Below are 19,034 nucleotides of genomic sequence, written 5' to 3'. Positions count from 1 at the left end.
GACAAGCCCAAGGAAAGAGTTCATTATAACTTCATCTTTCACTGTTACAATACAACTAGCATGGTAAAACAAATCCTACCAGAAAAAGCTAATGCTTCTCGAAATGTTTGAAAATTGCTGTCTGCTGATCCATGTGGAAGTAGAGTATCAGATTCTGGTGTTGGTAACCTGGTATGAACATGATGAGGAGGGGTTCTCATTCCTTCAAGTGAAAGTCTCTGTCTAGGAGAGTTCCAGTTGCGCTGTGCAGGGGAGATCCTTCCAGTTAAAAATGCTATTAAGTCCTCTCTGCGAATGTGGCGTTTTCTCTTTTTAACCCAGGCTAGCAAATCCTTATTTCTCTTTTGATAACCACATTGAAAACCCATATCCACTAAATGCTTATGAGATTCAATACAATCTGCAAAAAAAAAAAAAAAAATGTTCAATAACTTATGTTTTATATACTAAAAGCACAAACAAAACATAGAAGAATAAAATTACTACCCATTACACAAGAGGTATTTATTATTCAGAACCCAAACTAGTAATTAGAACATTCATATTCAAGATGAAATATTTTATTACATCATACACCTATCTTGGGAGCACATCTGAACAGTATATGAAACATTTTTAACTATATAAATGCAAGGACACACGGCTTGTCTTTTTCATAAAAGATTGTATGCATTTGTATACTATTTTTGTCAAGGAAGCAGGGTGAAACAAAACTAAGTCAGAAGAGTAGATAATAAGCACCATAAATGGAAAAAGTGTCAAACTGGCAGTATTATTAGCAGGGGTGGCTCATGCAGAGGCACAGCAGAATCTCCAATTTTTCTTGATATATAAATATATTTATTAATTTATTTATATTTGCTTGTAATATTTAATTTAATCATCAACAATCCCATACAATTCTCTTATTTTGCATAAAAAATAATAAATATCCATCTTATAGCACTTAGGAGGGCAAAGGATGCTAGCAGTACCGTGTTTACCACAGTGTCATATTGCTAGTATTTGCTACGAGCAAGTATATGTACGTCATAGTGAGATGCGAGCTATTAGCGTAATGCGGCACTGTCCATCGTGCAGTTCCACTGTTGTCTATATGCAGTTTGCGCCAGTAGTAGAGTGTTCATAGTGCTTATCATATTTACTGAGTCTCTTCAAATATTTGGACATTACAATTAAAGACATAACATTTGTTATAGTTTTTATTTTAGAACATTATTAGGGTTATGATAATGAACAATATTTTTCATGAAACAAAACAAGAATATATTTTATTTTTAAGTAATTTTGATAATATAATTTTATTGATAATAAACAATATTTTTTCATGTTTAATTTTTACCATAATTTTGATATTTTATACAAACACATATACACCGTACTTACAATGTGTATGTATATTTCGAAAGTTGCAGCACCCCCAAGATTTCAAGCCACTAGCCGCCACTGATTATTAGAGAAGTATTACATTGATGTAGCTGATACTAGAGGCAAGATTGTGCTAAATAAAAATCTTATAGTATGGAAATGGTGATGAAAGAAAGAAGTAGTTACAGCATCATCATCAATTTCCTGACAAGTATCCTCATCAAGGGGTGTACAGGATATGATAGTACTACATGAAAAATTTACATCATTACTAACTTCCTATCTACAATTTTCCTCCAAATCAGTCAGTTACTTGTCAAGACAACAATATTATCAGATCTTATATTTCTATCGTCAAAGGCATTTGTACTGTATCAATCCACCTATATCTTGGGTCTTCCTCTGGGACGTTTCCCTGCCAACCTGGCAGAGAACACTTGTTTTGCTAATCTTTCCTTGCCCATTCTGTTTAATTGACCTTACCACCTGCGATTAGCTCTGCTAACACATTACTGGATGGTGACAATGTCAAGTTCTTTTCTAATATCCTCATTTTTAATATGATACTGCCATTGATGCCATCTGTTCACAGCTCAAATCTTTCTCAGGACTCTCATATCTGCAGTCTCTAGTCTTTGGTCAAGTGTTTTGCTTCTGACCCAGCTCTCAGATGCATAAGTTAAAACTGGTTTGAACCCTGTCTTGTATATAGCTAATTCAGTGTTCCGACTAATTTCTCTTTTATTCCATATGAATTTATTCAATTGACTTCCTACCATAATAGCTTTGTTGATTCTGTTGTCTATTTCCATATTTAATTTACCATCTTCACTAAAAATCATGCATAAGTAGCTGAAATGTTTTACTTGTTCCACAGGTTCCCCATGAATAACACAGTTGACATTTTCAACAATTCTACCTATTTTCATTGTCTCTGTCTTTTTAATGCTGACCTTCATACCATATCTATTACAACAGTTATTCAATTTAGTCAGGGAATCTTGCAAACTTGTAGCGGATTTATTTAGAAGTATAACATCGTCTGCATAAAGCTTAACATCTCCAATTCTGATATCATGTTTAATACCACTTTCCTTCATAATGTGATCCATATAGATAATGAATAACAGAGGGGATAATGTACATCCTTGTCTCACACCAGATCATTAAACCATCTTCCTGTACTTCCTTCAATTCTAACTGCTGACTTACAACTCAAATAAAGACTAAGTATTGCTTGATATAATGCCCCATTGACACCATATAACTGTAGCGCATTGAATAGCTTCTCTCTTGGCACCTTGTCATATGCCTTTTCCAAATCGACAAAACTTAAACACAGATCTCTGTTATATTCCCATGCTTTCTCGACTATTTGTCGTAAAGTGAAGATCTGATCCTGACAGCCTCTATTTGGCCTGAATCCAGCTTGTTCTTCACCAAACTTTTCTTCCACAATTCTTCTCAACCGTTTCTCAAGTATACTTGCATAGATCTTGCCAGGAACACTCAGTAGGGAAATACCTCTGTAATTCTAACATTCAGTTTTATTTCCCTTTTTATATATGGATACTATTAGAGCTCTACTCCAATCATCGGGAATTCGTCCCTCTGTCCAGGCTTTCTGAACTATGCAATGCAGCCACTGTAAGAATTTTATACCACCATACTTCAGCATTTCTGGTTGAACATCATCTACTCCTGCTGCCTTTCCACGTTTCAAGCCTTTAATGGCTTTTTCTACTTCAAGTATGGATATGTCTTCCTGACTGTATGTCTGGTCAGTGTTTTTTTTACCACTGTGCTATCACTGCTCGTTTTATTTAGCAAATTTTCAAAGTAATTACTCCATTCTTCAAGGATATCTTTTTCTCCCATTTTCATGTCACCTTCATCATCTCTAACTCATTTTACAGCACTCTTTCCTCCATTCCTAAGCTTCTTCAACAACCTCCAGAATATTTTGCCACCTTCTTGCCAAAGTCCTCCCATGACTTTTGTTTAGCTAGTTTTACACACTGTTTAGCTTTCTTACGTTTGTCTCTGCATTCTCTAAGAGCAATAGTTGACTTATATGACAGGAACTTTTGATATGCTTGCTACTTTTCCTTCACTGCCTCTTTAACTTCCTGTGTCCACCATGGAGTTCCGATTTTTCTATCCTTGCAGACAACCTCACAACATGCCTCTCTGGATGAATCAATCAGGGTTTTCTTCAAGGCTTGCCACTGAATCTCCAAGGTTTGGTTCCTGTTCTCAAGCTCTTTCATTTTTTCTCGAACAATGTTTGTGTATTTTAGTCAGCAGTTTACATCTGAGAGCTGCTCCACTATTATTTGTTTTAAAACTTTCTTATATGTTCTTGTTTTCAGTATGAAATTCAATTTTATCCTGCTCAAGACTAAATAGTGATCGTGCACTAGTCAATGAGACTTTTCTTATTCCTTGCCTCTTCTCTCCATGTGAATTTGTGCACATTTTTATGTTGGAACATGGTGTTAGTAATAACCAGTGCATGTCCTGAGCAGAAATCCAACAGGTATTTGCCATTATTATTAGCTTTGCTCTTTTCTCCAAATTTTCCCAAAATATTTTTATATGTCTAACAATCATTTCTTACTCTGCTATATAGATCCCCAACAAGGACCAACTTTTCCTTTTTCATTGTGTCAGTTGCTTTTTCTAAAGCATCAAAAAATTCCTCCACTTCTACCTTAGTAGAACCTTCTGCGAGACCATAGGCACAAATAAGTCTCATTGTCCAATTCCCCATTCTGATATTTGTCCACATCACTCTACTTGAGACTGCTGCCTGCCATTCAAGAAGATTAGCCTCGTATTTTGTGTTGAATACTATGACTACTCCTTCTTTTCCTTGATTGTCATTTCCCGAGTATAACATTTTGTATTTATTGCTCAAAAAGATCTCACCAGTTTTTGTCTTTTTTGTTTCAGTCACCCCTATTATGTTGATCTGGTACTTATCTAATTCTTACACTAGCTCCATTTCTTTGCCATTCAGGCTTCTTATGTTGATAGTACCGATCTTTAACTCTGGTGATGTTGAGTTGGGTATGCTAGCATTCAATAGTAAACACAAACTTCTTGACTGGTAGAGAATTTCAAACATTTAGACTTATGTGTCAATTTAAATTCATTATTAGGTTTAATGAATCCTGTATTTTGTTTTGGCCACCAAGAATACAATCTTAAAATTGTAACACTCAAAACAATGTGGAAAAAGTTAGACTAAAAGCTTCAAGTCCTAAGAGGAGGCACCTCTATGGATGCTGTTGGCTAACCTTAGATGTCGAGCAGGAGGCCTAAAGTTTCCCTTATCTGCTGCCAATTCTCAGAGAAGTCTTTCAAGTTTACATTTGCTATGGTGAAGCATAGTAACCCCCCCCCCCAAAATTTGAATCTGTGCAAAGTCTCCATGGCATGGTCAACTAGACCTGACTGACCGTAGTTATGGCAGCTGATGTATTTGTGCTCTTCTACCAAAATCTCTAAAGAAACATAATCTCTGTGCAGCTTTCAAGCCTCTGAAGCTGGCTCTCCAGGGATCCACTCTTCCCCACCCTCTCTTTTCCAGGTATTTACAAAGCTGCTTATATTTGCAAATTATCTTCAATCAACAGCAGATTTGGGAAATTACTTCTTAGGTATCCTTGCCCAACAGCATCTATAGAGGGACTCCCCCCCCACTTATTAGTTTTAAGTGTTTTTGTGTGCACTTTTACAATTTTAAGATTTTTTTTTTGGGGGGGGGGGAGGAGTGCTTAAGGGTCAAAGCTGTATAACTGAGAGGAGACCTCCACACAGCCTGTAAAGGAATGTGGAGAACAGACCAGGGCTTCTGCCCAAATGTCCAATCCTCACCTTCTTGTGGTGCACCCTGTTGTATATCTACCTGGATACTGAACGAACGAGGATGGGTTGGCAATTTGGGATTTAGCTGACCAAATTCTATTCTTATTGGTTAAACCAATCCCAGCATGAGCATGGATGTGTGTGATTGTCTGTGAAAATACTAGCAGTGGTCGGCTGTAGATGATGAAAGTAGTTGCAGTTCATTGTAGTTGGTGGATTGAGTAGTGGAGTTGGAGAGTTGTGAAGTAGGTGCCCTCCCTCGATGAGTCTTTGGACTCCCTGGAGGTGTCATATAATAATATAAAAAAAATACAAAATGATGGTACAACATGACAAAATTTCATGCCGGCTGGGGCATTGCCCGGTTAAACAAAGCCCCCCTTGTTTGCGCCAGGGAACCAAGGTGAACAGCGAAAAGTAAGCTACTGAAACAAATCTGAAAACACACCCCAACTCAACATCACCAGAGTTAAAGATCGGTATTATCAACATAAGAAGCCTCAATGGCAAAGAAATGGAGCTAGCTGAGGAATTAGATAAGTACCAGATCGACATAATAGGGATGACAAACAAAAAAGTCAAAAACTGGCAAGATCTTTCTGAGCAATAAATATAAAATGTTATATTCAGGCAATGACAATCAAGGAAAAGAAGTAGCCATAGTATTCAACACTAAATACGAGGCTAATCTTCTTGAATGGCAGCCAGTCTCAAGTAGAGTAATGTGGGCAAATATGAGAATGGGGAAACTGGACAATGAGACTTATTTGTACCTATGGTCCCACAGAAGTTCTACTAAGGTAGAAGTGGAGGAATTTTTTGAGGCTTTAGAAAAAGCACCTGACACAATGAAAAAGGAAAAACTGGTCCTTGTTGGGGATCTAAATAGCAGAGTAGGAAATGATTATCAGACATATAAAAATATTTTGGGAAAATTTTGGAGAAAAGAGCAAAGCTAATAATAATGGCAAATATCTGTTGGATTTCTGCTCAGGACATGGATTGGTTATTACTAACACCATGTTTCAACATAAAAACGTGCACAAATTCACATGGAGAGAAGAGGCAAGGAATCAGAAAAGTCTTATTGACTATGTTATTGTTGATAGTGATGTTTTCCCCCTGGTGCAGGAACCAGAGTATACAGAGGATTTGAAATTGGAAGTGATCACCATTTAGTCTTGAGGAGGATAAAATTGAATTTCATATTGAAAGAAGAATAAGTAAGAAAGTTTTAAAGCGAATAAAAGTTGAGCATCTCCCAGATGTGAACGGTAGACTAAAATACACAAAGATTATTGAAGAAAAATGAAAGAGTTTGAAAAAATTTGAGAAAAGGAAAATGGGTGGAAAATATGTTGATAGGTGTATAAGTGCCTGTTAGATTATATTTCTTTAGAATTCTCGAAATTGGTTCTGAAATCACAGAAATGTAAGGAATTGGAACTCGACGTATTGAATCTTGGTTGTTCTGTGTTGGTTTGAAAGAATTGAAAAGATGTGTACTCTTTTCGGAGAAGCCATTTAGTTTCATGTGATGTTTGATAGTTGAAAGTTCCTTCCGTAATAAATGAGAATTTGAACAGTTAGTTTTGGCAAGGGCGATGAGCAGATTCTTTGAGAATATAACGACCTGTGAAAGTTGGTTTTCTGTAAACTGTTGTTGTAAGAATACCAGAAGGTGAACGGATGAGAAGGATGTCTAAAAAGGATAACTTGTTGTCTTTTTCAATTTCCATGGTAAACTTTATACGACGATGTAAGGAATTGATACTGCTTAAGAAGGAAGGTAAGGAGTCTCTGTCGTGAGGCCATATAGTAAAGATGTCGTCTATATATCTAACCCAAAAGGATGGTTGAGGGAATATAGATGAGAACAGGACTTCATCTAGATGTTCTAAATAAAAGTTTGTAAGAGCAGGAGAAAGTGGACTTCTCATGGCTGTTCCTTCCACTTGGTTGTAAAATTTATTTTGACATAAGAAATATCCAGTATGGTTGCTTCGATATAGAATCTTTATATACGAATGTACCTCTCAAAGACTCTTTGGAATTACTAGCTGACATCTTCCAACAAGATATTATAAAACTATTTGATTTCGTAATGCACTCTGGATATTTCTTATGTCAAAATAAATTTTACAACCAAGTGGAAGAAACAGCCATGGGAAGTCCACTTTTTCCTGCTCTTGCAAACTTTTATTTAGAACATCTAGAAGAAGTCCTGTTCTCATCTATATTACCTCAACCATCCTTTGAGTTAAATATATAGACGACATCTTTGGCCTCACGACAGACTCCTTACTTTCCTTTTTAAGCAGTATCAATTCCTTACATCCTCGTATAAAGTTTACTATGGGAATTGAAAAAGACAACAAGTTATCCTTTTTAGACATCCTTCTCATCCGTTCACCTTCTGGTATTCTTACAACAACAGTTTACAGAAAAGCAACTTCCACAGGTCATTATATTCTCAAAGAATCTGCTCATCACCCTTGTCAAAAAACAGGAGTCACAAAATGTTTAATCCGACGAGCCAAAACTAACTGTTCAACTTCTCATTTATTACAGAAGGAACTTTCGACTATCAAACATCACATGAAACTAAATGGCTTCTCTGAAAAGAGTACACAACATATTTTCGATTCGTACAAACCAACACAGAACAACCAAGATTCAATACGTCGAGTTCCAATTCCTTGCATTTCTGGGATTTCAGAACCAATTTCGAGAATTCTAAAGAAATGTAATCTGACAGCCACTTATACACCTATCAACAAATTATCCACCCATTTTCCTTCATCTAAAGATAAACGCTCAACCTAGTCTCTACCTGGTGTGTATCAAGATCCTTGTAATTGTAATATTTCTTACGTTGGACAAACTGGACGTTCTATAGAAAAAAGAATTCAAGAGCATCAGTCATCGATTCAACACAACAAACATGAGAAATCTGGATTAGCTCAGCATGGATTAGAAACAAACCACAACATCCTTTGGTCCAAGAATCTCCTCCTACACAGATGTTGCTACAAATTTGAATGTTTATTTAAAGAAAGTGTAGCAATGCCCTAACTTGAATCGTAACGACTGTATATCTATATAAAAATTTGGGAAAGTTTAATCAGGATAACACATTAAATTTTTTATTTTTTAATTTTTATTTTATTTTATTTATTTATTTTTTATCAGTATAATGTTATTTAAGATCATTATAGGAATTTCTGAATTAATATCTTTAATTATGTTTTTTTAAAAAAATGTTTACTCTTCTAATACTTAGCGATATGACATCAGGCGTTGCGTTCTATGTATGAATGATCAATTGTTTATATTCAACTTTGTTTTTTAAAACTATTCCTATGTAGCCACTGAAGATGGTCTGTAATATTCAGACCGAAATATTTGGCAAATTAAACATTATTCTTGTGTTAACGTGTTTAATGTTAAATCTGGGGTGAGACAAGAATGTACATTATCCCTTCTGTTACTCATTATCTATATGGATCACATTATGAAGGAAAGTGGTATTAAACATCAATCAAAATTGGAGATGTCAGCTCTCTGCTTTATGCAGACTATGTTTTACATCTAAATAAATCTGCTACAAGTGTGCAAGATTCTCTGACTAAACTGAATAACTGTTGTAATAGATATGGTATGAAGGTCAGCAATAAAAAGACAAAGACAATGAAAATAGGCAGAATCATTGAAAATGTCAACTGTGTTGTGAATGGAGAACCTGTGGAACATGTAAAACATTTCAGCTGCTTAGCACGATTTTTAGTGAAGATGGTAAATTAAATATAGAAATAGACAACAGAATCAACAAAGCTGGTATGGTAGGAAGTCAACTGAATAAATTCATATGGAATAAGAGAGAAAAATTAGTCGGAACACTAAATTAGCTGTATACAAGACAGTGTTCAAACCAGTTTTAACTTATGGATCTGAGAGCTGGGTCAGAAGTAAAACACTTGACCAAAGACTAGAGACCACAGATATGAGAGCCCTGAGAAAGATTCGAGGCATGAACAGATGGCATCAATGGCAATATCATATTAAAAATGAGGATATTAGGAAAGAACTTGACATTTTCAGCATCCAAGAATGCGTTAGCAGAGCTAATCTCAGGTGGTATGGTCACTTAAACAGAATGGGCAAGGAAAGATTAGCAAAACAAGTGTTCTCCTCCAGTTTGGCAGGAAAACGACCCAGAGGAAGACCAAGATATAGATGGATTGATACGGTACAAAGTGCCTTAGACGATAGAAATATAAGATCTGATAATGTTGGAGTCTTGACAAGTAACAGACTGATTTGGAGGAAAATTGTAGATAGGAAGTTAGTGATGATGTAAATTTTTCATGTAGCACTATCATATCCTGTACACCCTCAAAGGGTGTACAGGATATGTACACCCTCAAATTCATGGCAGGAAATTGATGATGATGATGATAAATTTTTTTGAAAGATTTGAAAAAAGAGCAAAACTAATAAAAATGATAAGTAAGACTGGCTTCCCTTCTTGAACTTTACAAGCTGGAAAAGAAACCAAACTCTTTGTTATCAGTAATGATTTAATACAAATTATTCACCAACCCAACAGAATTCCATAATCCACATCATTCTCGCAACACCCTGGGCTTTTTCTTAACAAGCTCATCCTCCCAATATGCCACAATGTCACCTCTCAGTGTGTTTATTAAGACTTAAGCTGGGAGAAACTAATGTTAAATAGTATTTAATTCTTTCAATATGAGACTTGTAACACACACACACACACGGATGAAAGACTAGTCCTAACTAGGTGGGGGTGCTCTCTGTGCAACCTAGAATGTAAAATGGGATCTTGAAGTGCTAGTGTTTCCCATATTTTGAGAAGTTCTATGCAACCGTATTTATTAAAATTAGGCTGATTTTGTGTGTGTGTTACAAGTCTCCTATTGTACTACCTGATGTCCCAGTGACTGAGATGAAATATTGCAAGAATTAAATACTATTTTTAATCCTTTGTCAATGCTGTTTCACTCCATTAAGCCTTTAACAGTATGGTAGCTCTCTTCTTTGCAAGTCTGATTGTAACCTTGTACGCATCTCCTTTTCTACAAATTACCATCCTCCCAATCATTCTCAGCCTTTTATCCTGTAACACTATGAAGATGCCAATTGAGATGCTTTCAGGACTTCTATGCCTTGTTTTCATAGTTTAATTACTACTTCTGCTCTTCGAATCCTCACATACTTACTAGGATGAGTACTTTTATTCTCCCTATTAAAAACTTACAACCCCCTTTTTTTCTTTTTTTAACAATTGTGCTAAAGCAGGCCAAATCAAAAAACAGCATATGCCCAACAGTGACAGTCAAAACGCCCAGCATTTCACTGTTTGTTTGTTTTTTAAAAAAGAAGCCCAAAGTTGACTTTGTTAGGGCCAAATGTAGTAACCCTGTCTCCTGTCTAGATGGCAGTTAAGCCTTCTGGTCCCTCACCAAGGTTTCAATGTTTCCACCCCGCTCTCAGATCTTGATGGCAACATTTCCCAAAGATACGGCATCAGTTTTATCCTCTAACCCCTATATAAATGACCAATACACTCTACTCCCACTATTCCACAAGTTGTCATAAGTTTGCTGAATGACTGTCCTCTCCATTCCTTATTTTCATTCTCAAATCCTTGGTGCTCAGAGAATTCACACTTCAAGATCTTCTTTAACCAATACCTTAAACATTAATTGACTTGTCATTTATTCTCTAGTACAATGAGGATAACCTCATGAATTTTAATGGAAAACAATTCTGTCTCATTTCACTCATCACTTTTCTCATCTTGGTTTAACTCTCTCATATCTGACTATCCTGGCACGAGGTTCACAGTCTCTTCAGCTTTCCCGTCCCCCTCCCATACAGTACTTCTCTCCTGCTAAACTCCTGATACTTTAGAAAGTGCAAATCTGCCTAACCTCAGAATGCTGTTACTGCATTTTTGGTGTGCAGCTAAGTCCTTCCTCAGAATGCTTGGTTGTATTCAGAAGAAGACAAATTAAACCCTTCCTTTACTGACTCTCTCCAGCTGCTTTCCCATAGATGCTCTGTTACTGCATTATGGATCTTCTATAGATATTTCCGTGGGTTCTGTTCCAATGAACTGGCTGATCCGACCACTTGTCTCTAATCATGTATGAACATGAGCAGCTGCTGACATACATCCTCTGTCCAAAAAATAAACCGAACTTTTGATAGAAAATAAAACACAGGCCAATTATAATTATTCAAATCATTTATTTCAATCAATATACTCTCCCTCAGCTTCGATAGTGTTTGGCACGGTCAATTAATTCGTTAAATGAATTTTTTTATATCATTTTCTGGGATACTGTGGAGGGTCGTGGTTACTGCCGCTTGTATGTTTACAATGGTGTCACATCGCTTTCCTTTCATCAGCAAATGAAGTTGGGAGAAAGAGAAAGAAGTCACAGGGTGCTAAATTAGGTGAATATGGCGAGTAATCGAACACAGAAACTGGGTTTTTGCTCAAAAACTGCCTCACAATGTTCAAATGATGAGATGGTGCATTATCGTGCAAAAGTGACCAGCTGCCTGCATCACTATATTCATGCCATACGTGACGAATTCTCACTATCAATCACTTCAAAACTTCGAGATAAAACTCACCACTGACCGTTTGGCCAGACGGAATGAATTCCTTGTGGATAATGCCCTTGGAATTGTAGAAACAAATCAGAATGCTTGAAAAATAAAGACAATGTCTTTACTTCTAACTTCTCCAAGCGACTTTTTTTTCGGATGCCCCTCTTCTGGTGATCTCCACTCAGCACTCTGGCGCTTTGCTTCAGGCTCATATTCAAAACACCAAGTTTCGTCACCAGTAACGATCATTTCAAGGAAGTTCGAGTCCTTATGAGCGGTTTTAATGAGATCCTTGCAGTGTTCAATTCGATACATTTTTTAGTCGTCGGTCAACTTGTGAGGAACAAATCGCGAATTCAATTTACGAATGCCCAAACTCTCGGTCAAAATGTTGTGCACAGTTGATTTTAGAATCACAAATTCATCTTCAAGCAATCGTAGAGACGATTTCGGGTTTTCTTTGATGAAATCATACACTTTTTGGATGCTGACTTCGCTCAGGCCAGTTTTTGGACGGCCCAGCTTTTTGTCATCTTCAAGCGTCTCGTGACCATTTTGAAATCGCTTAAACCACTCGTAAACTTGAGTACTGGATAAGCATTCATCACCGTATGCTTTTTGAAGCATTTAATGTGTTTCGGTAAAACTTTTACCAAGTTTAACAGAAAAGTCAATCGCAGCTCTCTGTGTGAAACTCATTTTCTGACCGTTCGTCAAAACACTGTCCCTCTTGGCACTATAACTCGGCTACTAATGAAACAAATGTCATAAACAGTTGACAACACTAATGAAGGTTGTCGCTTTCGACAACAAAAAGATACAACAGGTGTCGCCACTAGTTTCTTCTATTTTCGAAAAGTTCGATTTCTTTTTGGGCAGAGGGTGTACAGTTCAAACTCATTGAACTAACTTCTCATCCTCTGCTCTTTGGAAGAGTCTTCCCCATGCTACTTTCCTTAATGATTACAACTCTCAGGTCTTCAAGAAACACATCAAATTCCTTTCACCCTTCTAATCACATGCCCACACACAGCAGCGTTGTGTCATAGGTGTTGAGACTGCTCGTGTGTAGCTGATAAATAAAAAAAGTACGGTACCTGTTGGATTTCTTTGAGACATGGTTTAATCATTACTAATACCATTTTCCAACATAAAGAGAGACAAATATACATGGTGAAGAGATGCAAGACAGTCTTATTGACTATATTATTTTTAATAAAATATAAAAATAGCAGGATAAATATTAATATTATACTGAAAAGCAAAACGTGTTATCAATTTTTAAAAAGAATGAAAGTTGCGCAACTTTAAGAAGTACCCAACTTTTATTCTTTCAACTGTGGAGTCAAATGCACAAATAATTAACAAAAAATTAGTTTGAAAGCAAAAGCCAGATGCTGGAGACTAGAAAAACATGAAAGATTGGCTGATTCTGAAGGAGATTAAAGTTGCAAGAACAAAACATCAGAAGTTCATCAGGCACTCAAGAAGATAAAGAGTGCAGAGAATCAAAAGTTCGCACCATGCAAATCAACACATTCTTGAGAGATACAAAGGAAAATGTCAGGAAACTATGTAAAAGATCCAAATAAGTCATGGGAAGAGTTTGATAAGAATATAGAAGATAATGTGTATCTTACATATGGAAGCGAAACCTGGAATTATATTCAAAATATGGTTCACAAATTGAAAGTCACTTAGTGAAGAGTGGAAGGGAATATGCTTGTTGTGACACAAATACAGGATACTCTTCCATTTGATAAGATTGAAAGCAGGTGTTATAGTTACATAACACATTTAAAATGGAGATGGGTTAGGCACATTGCAAGATATAACAAAACAAAATGGCTTAAATTATTGACAGAATGGAGATTTATGAATGCTGGAGGAAGAGATGGTAAGATGAAATCATTAGGATTACTGAAATGAAATGGATGAGGGAAAAGAAAAAAAAAAAAAAAGAAGAAAATAGATTGGAATGGAGAAAATTGGGGAAGACCTTTGCCCAGCAATGGATCGATCCAGGTTGAAGAAAAAAATATTATCAATGTGGGCAAATAGTAAAAAAGAATTAGATTAAGTAACCAGACCATAACAGTGAAAAGGGAGTTGCCATCATTGTTAATAAAAACATAAGTAAAGCAGTAAAAGGATACAACGCAGTAAGTGACACAATCATAACAGTAAGATTAAACACCAACCCAATTCCAACAACGCAGATACAAGTTTATGCACCCACATCAAATGCAGAGATGAAGTAAGTGAGGAATTCTACAAAGACCTAAATGAAACTATGGATATAATACCAAGAAAGGACATTTGAATAGTTCTAGGAGACTTCAATGCACATGATGATCACTTATATGGAATCACTGGAAAATACGGACTGGGAATTCGAAATGAACGAGGTGAAAAACTATTGGAGTTCTGCATTGAAAGGGAATTAGCAATCACTAACACTATGTACAAACAGCACAAGAGGAGACTATACACATGGGTAGCACCTGGGAATCTATGTAAGAATCAATGTGACTACATTTTAATTGACAGAAGATGGAAGACACTAATCAATAACACCAAAACATTGCTAGGTACAGATTGTGGATCAGACCATCTATTATTAATATCTAATTTAAAGATCCATCTGAAAGCAAACAAGAATAACAGCAACAAAAGATATGACTTTTCACAAATGAACAACAAATTTACAATGGACATTGAATCAGAGCTCAAGAAACAAAAAAGGACACCTCAGAAACAAAGCACTGAATCATACTGGACACACACACCTAAAACAAACCATTGCAAAATCTGCAGCCAAAAACATCCCAATAAAAAAGAAGAATGGTAGTCCATGGATTACAAAAGAAACCCTAGAACTAATTGAAAAAAGGAAACAAATTAAAATAACAGATTGGCAAAACCCAAATTACCTGAACCTGAATAAAGCTATTAAGAAATTTTGTCAAAAAGATAAAAATAGTTATATCCAAAACATCTGTAAAGAAATAGAAAGACACTCCAACTCTAACGAAACAACAAATTTATTCAAGAAGGTTAAGACTCTAACCAAAAAATTCAAACCAAAACTTAATATAATTGCAGAGGAAAATGGCAACATCTTAAATGACACAGCCAGAAGATGGAAAGAGTATTGTGCCGAGCTTCTGACCCAGCTATTCAAAGAAGACTAAGGAGCTAAGGAAAACATGGAAACAGAACTGGAGATCCTCAAAAGTGAAGTAGAACAAGCAATCAAAAAATTAAAGAAAAACAAAGCCCAAGGAGCTGATTCAATACCAGCTGAAATGTTGAAAAACCTTGGAGAGAATGCAGTCAACTGGATACATGATTTATGCAACAAAATCTGGAAGACTGGACCAATTCCACCATTATCCCAATCTACAAAAAAGGCAATCACAACAACTGTGAAAACTACTGCACCATTGCCCTCATCTTACTACACATTATTAAGGAGAAATTACAAAGTTTTATAGACCATCAGATCTCAGAAGAACAAGCAGGATTCAGAAAAGGTCGAGGGACTAGAGATCATATATCTAACATCAGACAAATAATTGAAAAAGCAAGGGAATCCAACTTAAGCCTTTATCTATGCTTTATAGATTACTCCAAGACCTTTGACTACATGAGGTGGGATATCTTATGGGATATCATGCAAGAATCAGGAATACCAAATCATCTAATAATCATCACAAAGAACTTATATCAACAAAATCAAGCAACAGTAAGAACTGAAAACTCACTGTCCCCTGCACTCCAATTTGAAAAAGGATCAAGACAAGGATTCATACTCCCACCATTACTATTCAGCCTTTACAGCAAAACTATAATAAAAAGATCTCTAGAAAAGTGGAATGGAGGCATTAAATTAGGTGGCCGAACAATCACTAACCTACGATATGCAGATAATAGCAACAAGCAAACAGGAATTAAAATCCATCCTAAATCAAGTAGAATGGGAAAGCCTAAGCCCCGGTTTACGAATAAATCAAGATAAAACCAAAATAATGATTTTAAACAATGCAGAAGAGATAGATATAGAAGGAATTGAAATTGTTGAACATTTCAACTACCTTGGAGTGATAATAACAAAAAAAGATGGATGTAAAAAAGAGATAAGAAGAAGAATAGCACTTGCTAAAAAGCAATGACTGATTTAACCAAGATCTGGAAAGACAGGCACATCTCCAAAAAGACGAAAATTAAGATTGTGGAAGCCTTAGTTTATTCAATCTATACTTCTGAATCTTGGACAATGACAAAAGATGACAGAAGAAGAATTGAGGCATTCGAACTCTGGTGCTGCAGAATATTGTTAATAGTGTCTTGGACAGAAAAGCGAACAAACAAAAGCTCTAGAAGAACTGAATATCCACACAAGACTGATAAACATAACTGAAAAGAGAATACTGCAATATTTTGAACACATATGTAGAAGGGAAGGCAACTGCCTGGAAAAAGTAATCAACCAGGGTAAACCGTGTGGGAAAAGAAAAAGAGGAAAACTCCCCAACAGGTGGACTGACCAAATATCAGGAATCAGTGGACTTAAACTAGAACAAGCAATAAGAGAAACATAAGAGAGAAAGAAATGGTGAAGCATCAACAGGGAGGTCACGAGTCCTGAGACATGAAGAGATTCGAGAGAGAGATAAGTTTCATGACTTGTAATGGACTGAATTTCAAATGAAAATCAGCAATAGACAAAAACTAGGAAAACAAACAGAAATATGGAAAATTTAAGGTATCCTGAATGAAGAACCCATAGAACAAGCAAAATATTTCAGCTTTTAGGCATGCACCGATTTTAGTGAAGATGGCAAATATAGAAACTAACAAATGATCAAAGCTGATATAGTGGGAGATTAGACAAATAAATTTATATGGAATAATAGAGAAATGAGTCAAAACTTAGTTAAAATAACTGTATACAAAACTGTGTTCAAACCAATTTAAATGAATGAATCTGCAAGTTCAGTTAGAAATAAGTCGAAAGCCTAGACCAGAAATGAGAATTCTGAAAAAAATTATGGGAATGAACAGATAGCATTAATGACACAATCATATTAAATGTAAAGATATTAGGTAAAAACTTGACATTGTTAGAAACTTAGGAATTTGTGAGAAAAGCTATCTGAAGTGATATGCTCACTTAAATTTACAGAATAGGAAAAGAAAGGTTATCAAAACAAATGTTTGATATTATGATGGTAGGGAAAAAAAAGGATCATAAGGACAACCAACATATAGGTAGAAAGAATGATGTAGTCAGAAATGCCTTAAGATCTGACAATATCAGATCTCAGAAACTGTGCAACACAGACACCAACACAACAAAACAATACATTCAGCAACATTTAATGTTGAAGTTCCTGCCTCATTCCACCTTGCCTATTCAGCACATAAAAGGCATGATATGAATTTTTATGCTAACCAATATTGTGCAGATATGATTTTACACAAACTATATATTTAAGATATGAAAAATATTTCACGACTACGGCCAAATGTGATCAATTTATTACCAGTATACTAATACTCGTAAATTATATTATGCAAAAAAAAAATGTGTTATAAATTTACTAAGGATGTAGTTAAGGAATTAATGCACAGTGCTTTACAGAAAACAATGCAGACACATTCCACTCCTCCTTCAGAGCAAGGATAAGGCCTCTTGTTTGTTTCCTGGAGAGGAATTTTGAGTAGCAATGCATCTCCCAATTGTACCCCAAATGTATTTTATGAGGTTGAGATCAGAGATTGAGAGAAACTCAATATCCTCAGTGTCCAGAAGCATATCCACTGCTCGTGTATGATGTGGTATGGCAATGTTATCCATAAAAATGAAGTCTTTGCCTACAGCACTAGAGCAATTGAACATGACATTGAAGGACTCCATTGCAATATCGTTCACTAGTCATGGTCCCTTTTTTCAGCATTTGTAGTTTGGGACATCCATTAAGCATAATGACTCCCTACACAATGACTCCAGAACTGCCATATTTATCTCTTTCAAGAACATTCTCGCAATGGTAAGCAGTACCACTTTCACATCAGATCAAGTGTCATCTAGAATCAGAGGAAAGACTGAATGACTTATCTGTAAAGGGTACATTAACCTATTGGTGTCTTGTCCAATTCTTATGGATATAACACGACTGAAAAGGTGCTTTATGATGAATGCAGATAAAGGGATGCAGACAGCAAGCCTTCAGACATATAGGTCTAGTTGTCACAATTTGTCAAGATATCTGCGTACCTGTACCTGAATGGAGCCAACTTGCAAGTGGACTACCTACTGTGGTGTGTCGATTACATGTTGCTGTTATAACCAAAATTCTGTCTTCATGCTCCATGGTAGAGGATGTTCCACAAATGTTCCACACATTTGCTAAGAGGGTAACCTCTTAGCAAATGTGTGGAACACATTCCCTTGGTTTGAAATGCAGCTCAGAGAATGGATACAACACTTTGCGAAACTTCAAAAATCTTTGGCAATATCAGTAATTCTGCAGCCTTCAAGCTTTCAAATAATTTTTTCCCATGTGAAACCATCTAGATGATGTCCTTGAGATGTTCAAGAGACAAGACATCCAAGTTTGCAACTTTATTCCTGTACGAAAACAGCTTCCTTCAAACAAAATTTGCTAAGCGCAGCCTTTTGTCTTTTATCCTGTTGAGTGCTACTATGTGACCCCTTTTGCATGCAATTCAAATATTTCCATGCGTACTAGCTTTCTACTCGAAATCATCAATTATACAAATTGCCACAAGCTGATTTGTCATAATCTTCAGAAATAGTGTTCATCCTTAGATTTTGGATACCAGTGTATTTGTCCAAGGTCCAAAGATTAGGAGGATTAGTTCATTCCATTTTACTGCCACAAACACCTATGACTTGTGGATCACACTTTGTATATCACCTATATTTAAGGTGCACACATCATTCATGTATTTCAATGTTCCTGCTTTTAAGCATTAGTAATGTGCACCTGTGTGTATGTATATAACTGCAAGAAAAATAAATAAATAAACTACTCCTCCCCATTCAAGGATTTTATTTATTTATTTATTTTTAAGAAACTCAATTACATCTTCATCAGATGCACTAGCAGATG

The 19,034-nt window shown here is 35.9% G+C and overlaps 1 protein-coding gene across 1 annotated transcript in view; it reads right to left on the bottom strand.

Moving 5' to 3' along the window:
* LOC150102884 (HUWE1-associated protein modifying stress responses) overlaps nucleotides 1-19,034 on the bottom strand; it is an 85,204-nt gene that overhangs the window by 28,094 nt on the left and 38,076 nt on the right. Inside the window, exon 3 of the mRNA XM_090397504.1 lies at nucleotides 80-400. Coding sequence (XP_090253630.1) covers nucleotides 80-400 — 321 coding nt within the window. The remainder of the gene's footprint in view (nucleotides 1-79; nucleotides 401-19,034) is intronic.

Source organism: Typopeltis vanoorti, chromosome 9 (assembly GCF_054136105.1).
Source record: "Typopeltis vanoorti isolate ZY-2024b chromosome 9, IOZ_Tvanoo_1.0, whole genome shotgun sequence".
Taxonomy (NCBI): domain Eukaryota; kingdom Metazoa; phylum Arthropoda; class Arachnida; order Uropygi; family Thelyphonidae; genus Typopeltis; species Typopeltis vanoorti.
The sequence above is the reverse complement of the archived record's forward strand: the minus strand, read 5'-3'. Positions and strand labels throughout refer to the sequence as shown.